Source organism: Saimiri boliviensis, chromosome X, assembly GCF_048565385.1.
Source record: "Saimiri boliviensis isolate mSaiBol1 chromosome X, mSaiBol1.pri, whole genome shotgun sequence".
In the NCBI taxonomy this organism is placed as follows: Eukaryota; Metazoa; Chordata; class Mammalia; order Primates; family Cebidae; genus Saimiri; species Saimiri boliviensis.
This window is the reverse complement of record NC_133470.1, coordinates 127,350,889-127,362,185: the sequence shown is the minus strand read 5'-3', so window position 1 is coordinate 127,362,185 and position 11,297 is coordinate 127,350,889. Positions and strand designations below refer to the sequence as shown.

The 11,297-nt window shown below is 39.0% G+C and overlaps 1 protein-coding gene across 2 annotated transcripts in view; it reads left to right on the top strand.

Moving 5' to 3' along the window:
- TBC1D8B (TBC1 domain family member 8B) overlaps positions 1 to 4,442 on the top strand; it is a 65,044-nt gene extending 60,602 nt beyond the window's left edge. For both annotated transcript variants that reach the window (XM_010346386.3, XM_074392316.1), the window contains exon 21: positions 1,971 to 4,442. In XM_010346386.3, coding sequence (XP_010344688.1) covers positions 1,971 to 2,375 — 405 coding nt within the window. In that variant the 3' untranslated portion in view covers positions 2,376 to 4,442. The remainder of the gene's footprint in view (positions 1 to 1,970) is intronic.
- Positions 4,443 to 11,297: the final 6,855 nt, after the last annotated feature.

The window sequence follows — 11,297 nt, the reverse complement described above, 5'->3', positions numbered from 1 at the left end:
GATCCCACAGGTTGAGTGTTCAGTCCTCCAAGACTGCTCCCTGCTTTCCCCCAGTCACAAGTCTGAGCCTCCTGAACTTCTGGCTGACCAACTTCAAGTTGAGGTTCCCATGATCCCTTCTTTGGGTTCAATTAATTTGCTACAGAGAGACTTGCAGAACTCAGAGAAATACTTACATATACTGGCTTACTAAGAAGGATATTTTAAAGCATACAAATTCTCTTGTTTTTTTGTGGAAGCTTCATGATGTCAGCATTCTTTCCCCCAAGGGTATGAGGCAGGATCCTCTCTGGAGAGAGTCCTAAAACCAACTGTCAGAAAGCTACTCGGGAGGCTGAGGCAGGAGAATCGTTTGAAACCTGGAGGCAACAGTTGCCGTGAGCCGAGATCGCGCTATTGCACTCCAGCCTGGGCAAGAAGATTTAAAAAGAAAGAGAGAGAGAGAGAAAGAGAGAGAGACAGAGGGAGGGAGGGAGAGAGGAAGGAAGGAGAGAGAGGAAGGAGAGAAAGAAAGAGAAAAAAGAAAGGTGGCAAGATTAGAGTGGAGAGAAGATTCAAGAAAGAGAGAGATAAAGAAAGAAAGGAGGGAGGGAAGGAAGGAAAGAAGGAAGGAAGGAGAGAGAAAGAGAAAAAAGAAAGGTGGGAAGAAGATTATAGGGGGGAGAATATTCTGTTTTCTGAGGCCTGCCCCTGCAGCCTAATACACCCAGCATTATAAGAAAAGATTGTAACAAAAGACTATGGAAGTTGTGAACTAGGAACCAAGAAAAAAAAAAAAAAATATATATATATATATATATATACACTAAAACTGTAGATTAATGAAGAAAAATGTTTGTTACAATGTATTATTATGAAGTATATCTTTTGTACTTGTTTTTTGTTTACAGATAAGCTTTTCTGGTAGGATGATTGACTTGTAGAATATGTTGGAATTGCTTTTGTAAATTGACAGGTATCTTCTAGGAATATCTCGATCATCTAGGTGCAATTAGCAAGCAAACAAGCTTATCTATCCACTTAGGCCCCACCTCAGCCTTTAAAGAGAAATATGTCCAAGTGGGTTTCTTGGGCTTGGCATGGTAGCTTATGTTTGTAATCCCAGCACTTTGGAAGACCAAGGTGGGAGGATTGCTTGAGGCCAGGAGTTTGAGATTGGCCTGGGCAGCATAGCAAGATCCTGTCTCTAAAAAAAATTTGAAAATTAGCCAGGCATGGTGGCACATGCCTATAGTCCTAGCTACTTGGGAAGCTGAGGTAGGAGGATCACTTGAGCCCAGACGTTGGAAGCTTCAATGAGCTATGATTGCACCACTGTACTCAAGCCTGGACAACACAGCAAGACCTTGTATAGGAAAAAGAAAATAGCACCTGACATTTCAGTAATGCCGGCAGGCAAACAGTCCAGGAATTAGTCTGGCTATAATGTACTGCTATCAGGCAAGATGTGAGAGTACCTAAAAGAATTTTCTTCCGTGGTTCATACTCATCTTTTTTTTTTTTTTTTTTTTTTTTTGAGATGAGGTTTCTCTCTTGCCGCCCAAGCTGGAGTACAATGGTGTGATCTCGGCTCACTGCAACCTCCACCTCCAGGGTTTAAGCGATTTTTCTGCCTCAGCCTCCCGAGTAGGTGGAATTACAGGCACTTGCCACCACACCCCACTAATTTTTTTGTTTTTAGTAGAGATGGGGTTTCACCGTGTTGGGCAAGCTGGTCTCAAACTCCTAACCTCAGGTGATCCACCTGCCTTTGCCTCCCAAAGTGCTGGGATTACAGGTGTGAGCCACCATGCCTGGCCCATACTCTCTAGAACCAAGATTTATTTTGGGATTCATCACCAGTTCTTATAACTTCTGGGGTGAAGCTTATATGGTACAAATCCTATATAGGAGACTATTCACTTCTAAGTTCTCTTTGTATTTGCTAAGTGTAATATTCAAATGTGATATTTTCAACTTGTGTTTTCTAGTCTCAGTTTATTCAGTTTTCAAAGACCCTCTATAACTTATTTCATGAGGACCCTGAAGAAGAATCATTGTATCAAGCCATTGCTGTTGTAACCAGCCTTTTACTCAGGATGGAAGAAGTTGGAAGGAAACTACATAGCCCTACATCATCAGCCAAAGGATTCTCTGGTACTGTCTGTGCTTCTGGAAGACCCAGTGAGGAAAAAACAGGGAGCCACTTGGAGAAAGATCCTTCTTCTCTTAGGGAGGAACCTCAGTGGTCATTTGCATTTGAACAGATTCTTGCGTCGCTGTTGAATGAACCAGCGTTGGTGAGGTTTTTTGAGAAACCCATAGATGTAAAAGCCACGCTGGAAAATGCAAAAACTTCTCAGTTAAAGTCTAGAACCAAGATGCAAATCCCTTAGGAATTACCTATCATAGACAAGTTTACTAAGATTCCTATAGCTGTCAGCTTGATTCCTGTGAGTAGGGTTCAGGGATTTATCTTGTTACCAATGTGACTGAAGGCCAAATATATATATCCAGAAGCACAATGCATCATTCCTTTGTTGTTATCTCAAATTTTGATATTTGAGATAACAACAAATATAAATATACTTTTTTATATTTCACAATATATGCAATATCAGGGGAATATGCTAAATGTTACCACCAGAGGGCATAAGCATATCACTTTTAGTAAGGAAATTACTAGCTTATGTTGCTATTTACATATGAATTACTGATGATTTTGAAAAGATGGTGTTATGCTTGGGTGTTAGTGAGGCTGATATGTCATGTCAATCAATAAACCCTACTTTCCAAATTATCTAGAAGATTACCATTTGGGGCCCTTGTTTTCAAGTTATCTTACTGAAATATTATTAACCTTTTAAAGTTAATCTCATTCAGTCTTCTAGTAATAAATGATTTTTTTAAGTACCTTCTACAGCCTTCCTACCTGAGGGGTTCAGAGGCTGCTGACTCACACTGCTAACTCTGTTACTGATAAAAGCAAATCAATGACTAAACGCTGGGCTGATATAAAGAAAAAAAAAATATTGGATTTGGATTTAAGCTGGATAAAACCAGCCTTTTAAAAAACAGTTCAATTAACTATATAGTTCTTTCATTAGACGGATAAATCACTAGAAATTCTGGGCATTGCTGTTTGCGGCATTTGTCTCAGAGTAGCTTATGACTGCTTTGGTTCTAGCTTTAGATTTTGGATTTTCACCAGTCATGTGTTAATTTACATTAGATAGTAAAGAATGGTTACACTAAGACTGAATTATCATATTCTTCTGGCAAGCACATAAAAGTATACTTGTATGTAATGATTGCAAGGTAACAGAATTGCTGACATCTGTCTAAAAAGTTTTGACTATCCAGTTTAGATACATAATTTCTATATACTTAATGCTGCTTATATTTCAATCATTACACAGTCCATTTAGTGATAATGGGTTTTGTTAGCACTTAAATAAGCAAACTGCATTTGCCCAATGTTCCGTGCTATTCCTGCCAAAAGCAATTTATTAATCAATTGACTTAGGATATTGGGGGAGAACTTATTCATCGGAGCTTCTTTCTTTACAAAAGACTTCGATTATAAACCCTTTGACTTTTCTAGATTCGAAACCATGGAAGAGCAGACCTCCTTCAGAGTGACTCAAGAGGTCTCCCTTTCTTGGAGGAAATTGGCATAGTCCGCCTTTGGCAAGAATCCACTGTGAACAAAGCTTAACACATGTGGCTTCCTCGCCCATAGAATGTTATTTTCAAAGAAGTTCAAGAATTTTCAAGTTGAGCCTTTGAAAATTTCATAAATTGGGTTTAGCTAAACACTAGTAGTGTCTTTGAAATGATTTCATCAACCTTGTCTTCTCAAGGAAACTACCACTTAAAGAGATAGTTGATAAATAAACATCTATGCCTTTTCTCAGAAATGATTTACTGAACTATGTCCATATTTTAGAGCTTAATTAATAGTTTATATGAAAACTATCATACATCTGTTATTATGCAATGATTCTTAAATTATACCAAAATAGTTCTAGAAAGACACATGTATACAAAGGCACTATTGTACACATTTTGTTGAATATTTTGCCAGTTGTATTTACAAAGAAGGGTACTTTCTTAAGAGCATATATGTTATTAACATTTGATATGATTTTAAAGTCAGAATAGTACAGATTACTAAGCATTGTATTTTAGCCTAATTAAAATTGAATACACAAAGAGATTTTTGAGTTGCAAAAAGATTATAAATGCAAAGCAAAAAGAAAACATTTATTTTCTGAGTCTGCAGGAGAAACAAACTAAACATTATAGTTTTATAGCTGCTACCTTGTTAACCAAACAGGTTGTTCTTAATATTAAAAATCTTATGTAGTTGTGTTAAACTGAACCAGTTCATTATACCTTTTGCATTAAATGAAATACGTTATAAGGTGGCTTTACTTGTCTTTATAAAAATAAATATTATATCTACTAAACATGAAAAATGGTTGACTTAAAAAGATTAATATTATTTATTATGATGCCTTTTTTCCTTTTTCTTTTCTTTTTTAGACAGGTCTCATTCTGTCACCAGACAGACAGGTCTCATTCTGTCATCCAGATTGGAGTGCAATGCAGCCTTGATCTCCCAGGCTCAAGCAATCCTCACGTCTCAGCCTTCCAAGTAGCTGAGACCACAGGCACACACCACCATGCTAATTTTTTTTTTTTTTTTTTTTTTTTTTTTTTTTTTTTTTTTTTTTTTTGGTAAAGACATGGTCTCCCTATGTAGTCCAGGCTGTTCTCAAGCACCTAGGCTCAAGCAGTCCTACCGCCTCAGCCTCCCAAAGTGTGGATTACCATGTTCAGCCTTTTTTTTTTTCTTTTTCTAGATTTCAGTTCATACAGAACTAAGATGTATTTTTACTTATACTTAACTCAAATATCACTTGAGGACTTCCCTCTTTTATCAGTTAGAATTCAACTGCAGAGAACAGAATTCACTCTAATTAGTTTAGGCAGGAAAAGATTTATTACTGGATAGCAAATGGCTTACATAATTATCGGGAGGATGGGCTAAATTGAGCTTTCAAGAACAACTTCCAAAGACACACCACTATCAGGCCACCAAGGGAATTGCTAACTCTTCAGTGATAAGGACACTGCTACTTCCTACTGCTGTCATAAAAAGCCATCACTACTGCTGCTACCTCAGGAGCCATGCTTCAACTGCTGTGATTTACACTAGCAAAATAGATTCCAGGCACCCTGCCTCTCGTCACCCACAAACTGAAGACTGAATTGCAATAGAACAGCCAAACATCTTCACAATTATGTTTACCAGCAGAAATGGCAGAAACATAGCCTACACCTCACTTCTGTCATTCATGTCTCACATGTATGCATCTGACTGGCCTCTAATAAATCCAGAATCCTAGTTGCAAAGGAATCTAGGAAATTCACTTTTAGCTTTTTAGCCTCTACAGTATAGAAAGGCAAACGAAGAGGGTGGAAAGCAGATTGAACCATGTGTTTGTTTTCTATTGTTGCATAAGTAATTCCAACATACATTTATTATCTCACCATTTCAGTGGGTCAGGACTCTGGGTTCAGCTTAGCTTGAGCCCCTGCTTAGGATCTCACAAGGCTGTAACCAAAGTATGAGCCAGGATGGTTCTCATGTAAAGGATCAACTAAGGAATAATCCACTTTCCAGGTTCACTCAGGCTGCTGGCAGAATTCATTTCCTTATGGTTTCCAGTCTGGGCCACCAGCTTCTTGCTGGTAGTCACTTGGCAGCCACCCTCAGCTTCTAGAGGCTTCACTCAGTTCCTAACAGCTGCCTTCAGCTTCTGTGGACAGCTCCTTGCCACATAGTGGCCACTTACTTTATCAAGCCACTTCCCCCAAAATGGCCACTTACTTTATCAAGCCATTAAGAAAAGTCTCTAAAGCCAATCTGCTACCAAGACAGTGTCTTACATAATATAACGTAATTACAGCCGACACATCCCAACCCATTCACTTTGTTCTGTTGGTTAAAGGCAAATCACTGGTCCTGTGCACACTCAAGGGAAGATTATTATACAAAGGCATAAACGTTAGGAGGTTTGGGTCACAGAGGATGCTCTGTAAAAATCAGAGTTTGTCCACCACAAGTACCAAGTCACGTTATTTGCCTCATTTACCTTGCAACACACCCTTCTTCCCATGTAAATAACTGACCAGCAGCAGCAGCATGATCCTGCCTATTGTAACATAAATCTCCCTCACAAAACAAAGTGCACTAATCTTCACCACTAAGGGAAGACCTAAGTTTCTGTTGGCTACTTAGATCCATCCATGGGTGATGTTCCCTCCTAATTCTGTCTCAATCCCATCTTGATATCCTATAACATGTGGACTAAATGATATGGTTATTACCATAAACTTACCTTACATAAAACAGTAAAGGAAAAGCAGGGAAATGAATTATTATGTATAAATGTGTACCCAAAAGAGACAGCGAGGGACTGCGGGTAGTTACTACAGTCCCCATTTCTGCAACAGTCATGAGGCTATAGTTGTAGTTTGTTTTTTTTTTCTAATTATCATATAGTAAATTAACTTTTAAAAAAATTTACATTCTGGGATATATGTGCAGAACCTACAGGTTTGTTACATAGGTACACATGTGCCATGGTGGTTTGCTGTACCTATCAACCCATCATCTAGGTTTTAAGCCCTGCATGCACTAAGTATTTATACTAATGCTCTTTCTTCCTATGCCCCCCCACCCCCTGAAAGGCCTCAGTGTGTGATATTCCCCTCCCTGTGTCCATATGTTCTCACTGTTCAACTCCCACTTACGAGTGAGAACATGCACTGTTTGCTTTTTTTGTTCCTGTGTTAGTTTGCTGAGAATGATGGCTTCCAGCTTCATCCATGTCCCTGCAAAGGACATGAACTCATTCTTTTTTATGGCTGCATAGTATTCCATGGTGAGTATGTGCCACATTTTCTTTCTCCAGTCTATCATTGATGGGCATTTAGGTTGGTTCCAGGTCTTTGCTATTGTAAATAGTGCTGCAATAAACATACATGTGCATGTGTCTTTATTGCAGAATGATTTATAATCCTTTGGGTATATACCCAGAAATGGGATTGCTGGTCAAATTCACACATAACAATACTATCCCTAAATGTAAATGGACTAAATGCCCCAATCAAAAGACACAGACTGGCAAATTGGATAAAAAGCCTAAACCCATCAGTGTGCTGTATCCAGGAAACCCATCTTACATGCAAGGATACACAAAGGCTCAAAATAAAGGGATGGAGGAAGATCTACCAAGCAAATGGAGGGCAAAAAAAAGCAGGAGTTGCAATTCTCATCTCTGATAAAATAGATTTTAAAGCAACAAAGATCAAAAGAGACAAAGAAGGACATTACATAATGGTAAAAGGATCACTGCAACAAGAAGAGCTAACGATCCTAAATTTATATGCACCCAATACAGGAGCACCCAGATACATAAGGCAAGTACTTAATGACTTACAAAGAGACTTAGACTCCCACACAATAGTAGTGGGAGACTTTAACACCCCATTGTCAATATTAGACAGATCAACCAGACAGAAAATCAACAAGGATATCCAGGACCTGAACTCAGACCTGGACCAAGCAAACCTAATAGACATTTACAGAACTCTCCACCCCAAATCCACAGAATATACATTCTTCTCAGCACCACATCACACCTACTCTAAAATTGACCACATAATTGGCAATAAATCACTCCTCAGCAAATGCAAAAGAATGGAAATCATAACAAACAGTCTCTCAGACCACAGTGCAATCGAGTTAGAACTCAGAATGCAGAAACTAACTCAGAACCGCACAGCTTCATGGAAACTGAACAACTTGCTCTTGAATGTTGACCAGATAAACAATGAAATGAAGGCAGAAATAAAGATGTTCTTCGAAACCAATGAGAACAAAGACAAAACATACCAGAATCTCTGGGACACATTAAAAGCAGTCTCTAGAGGAAAATATATAGCAATGAGTGCCCACATGAGAAGAAAGGAGAGATCTAAAATTGAGACCCTATCATAAAAATTGAAAAAGCTAGAGGAGCAAGATCAAAAAAACTCAAAACCTAGCAGAAGACAGGAAATAACTAAGATCAGAGCAGAACTGAAGGAAATAGAGACACAAAAAACTCTTCAAAAAATCAATAAATCCAGGAGCTGGTTTTTTGAAAAGATCAACAAAATAGACAGACCACTAGCCAGATTAATTAAAAAGAAAAGAGAGAATAACCAAATTGAAGCAATAAAAAATGATAAAGGGGATATCACCACAGATTCCACAGAAATCCAAACCATCATCAGAGATTATTACAAACAACTCTATGCACATAAACTAGTAAACCTAGAAGAAATGGATAAATTCCTGGACACCTGCATCCTCCCAAGCCTAAACCCGGAAGAAGCTGAAACCCTGAATAGACCAATAACAAGGTCTGAAGTCGAGGCAGCAATTAAGAGCCTACCACCCAAAAAAAAGCCCAGGTCCAGATGGGTTCACAGCCAAATTCTACCAGACATACAAAGAGGAGCTGATACCATTTCTACTGAAACTATTCCAGACAATCCAAAAAGGGGGAATCCTTCCCAAATCATTTTATGAGACTAACATCATCCTGATACCAAAACCCAGCAGAGACTCAACAAGAAAAGAAAATTTCAGGCCAATATCCATGATGAACATAGATGCAAAAATCTTCAACAAAATACTGGCAAACCAATTGCAACAGCATATCAAAAAGCTCATCCACCATGATCAAGTAGGATTCATCCCGGGGATGCAAGGCTGGTTCAACATACGCAAGTCCATAAACATAATTCACCACATAAACAGAACCAAAGACAAAAACCACGATTATCTCAATTGATGCAGAGAAGGCCTTTGACAAAATTCAACAGCGCTTTATGCTAAAAACTCTCAATAAGCTAGGTATTGATGGAACGTATCTCAAAACAATAAAAGCTATTTATGACAAACCAACAGCCAATATACTGAATGGGAAAAACTGGAAGCATTCCCTTTGAAATCTGGCACTAGAAAAGGATGCCCTCTCTCACCACTCCTATTCAATATAGTACTGGAAGTTCTAGCCAGAGCAATCAGGCAAGAAAAAGAAATAAAGGGTATTCAAATTGGAAAGGAGGAAATCAAATTGTCTCTATTTGCAGATGACATGATTGTATATCTAGAAGACCCCATCATCTCAGCCCAAAATCTCCTGAAACTGATAAACAACTTCAGCAAAGTCTCAGGATACAAAATCAACGTGCAAAAATCACAAGCATTCCTATACACCAGTAACAGACTTAAAGAGAGCCAAATCAAGAACGAACTGCCATTCGCAATTCCTACCAAGAGAATAAAATACCTAGGAATACAACTAACAAGGAACGTAAAGGACCTCTTCAAGGAGAACTACAAGCCATTGCTCAACGAAATAAGAGAGGACATAAACAGATGGAGAAACATTCCATGTTCATGGTTAGGAAGAATCAACATCGTGAAAATGGCCATACTGCCCAAAGTAATTTACAGATTCAACGCTATTCCCATCAAGCTACCAATGACCTTCTTCACAGAACTGGGAAAAAACACCTTAAACTTCATATGGAACCAAAAGAGAGCCCACATAGCCAAGTCAATTCTAAGCAAAAAGAACAAAGCAGGAGGCATCACACTACCGGACTTCAAACTATACTACAAGGCTACAGTAATCAAAACAGCATGGTACTGGTACCAAAACAGAGATATAGACCAATGGAACAGAACAGAGGCCTCAGAGGAAATACAACATACCCACAATCATCTGATCTTCGACAAACCTGACAAAAACAAGCAATGGGGAAAGGATTCCCTGTTTAATAAATGGTGTTGGGAAAACTGGCTAGCCATGTGCAGAAAGCAGAAACAGGACCCCTTCCTGACACCTTACACCAAAATTAACTCCAGATGGATTAAAGACTTAAACATCAGACCATAAAAACCCTAGAAGAAAATCTAGGCAAAACCATTCAGGACATAGGCATAGGCAAGGACTTCGTGACCAAAACGCCAAAAGCAATGGCAACAAAAGCCAAAATAGACAAATGGGACCTAATCAAACTCCACACCTTCTGCCCGGCAAAAGAAACAGTCAGTAGAGTGAATCGGCAATCAACAGAACGGGAAAAAAATTTTGCAGTCTACCCATCTGACAAGGGGCTGATATCCAGAATCTACAATGAAAATAGAAATCCCATTTGACCCAGCAATCCCATTACTGGGTATATATCCAAAGAATTATAAATCATTCTACTATAAGGACACATGCACACGAATGTTCATTGCAGCACTGTTCACAATAGCAAAGACCTGGAACCAAACCAAATGCCCAACGATAATAGACTGGATAGGGAAAATGTGGTACATATACACCATGGAATATTACGCAGCCATCAAAAACGATGAGTTCACGTCCTTTATAGGGACATGGATGAACCTGGAAACCATCATTCTCAGCAAACTGACACAAGAGCAGAAAATCAAACACCACATATTCTCACTCATAGGCAGGTGTTGAACAATGAGAACACATGGATACAGGGAGGGGAGCACTACACACTGGGGTCCCTTGGGGGGAAATGGGGGAGGGACAGGGGGGTGGGGAGGTGGGGAGAGATAGCATGGGGAGAAATGACAGACACAGGCAAGGGGACGGAAGGCAGAAAATCACACTGCCATGTGTGTACCTATGCAACAATCTTGCATGTTCTTCACATGTACCCCAAAACCTAAAATGCAATAAAAAAAAAGAAAAGAAATGGGATTGCTGGGTCAAATGGTATTTCTGGTTCTAGATCCTTGAGGAATTGCCACACTGTCTTCCACAATGGTTGAACTAATTTACACTCCCACTAACAGTGTAAAAGTGTTCCTATTTCTCCACAGCCTCGCCAGCATCTGTTGTTTCCTGATTTTTAGTAAATCAACTTTTTTAGTGTATACTTCTATGAATTTTAGCACAGGTATATCTGTCACCATCACAACAATTAGAAGACAGAATAATTCCATCACCCTGAAAAGACTCCCTCATGCTATCCCCTTATAGTCACAGTCTTCCCACCCCTAACAACCACTGGTCAGTTCTCTGCCCACTGTGTAAAATACCAGATGTTTGCTTTCTCAGCATCCCTTCCCCTTGCAGCCATGTAACAAAAAAATGGTTAATCAGATGTTTCTGCCTGGAATTTCTCAATCTATAGCAAGCAGGAGGAAAAGTGGAGTATACAAT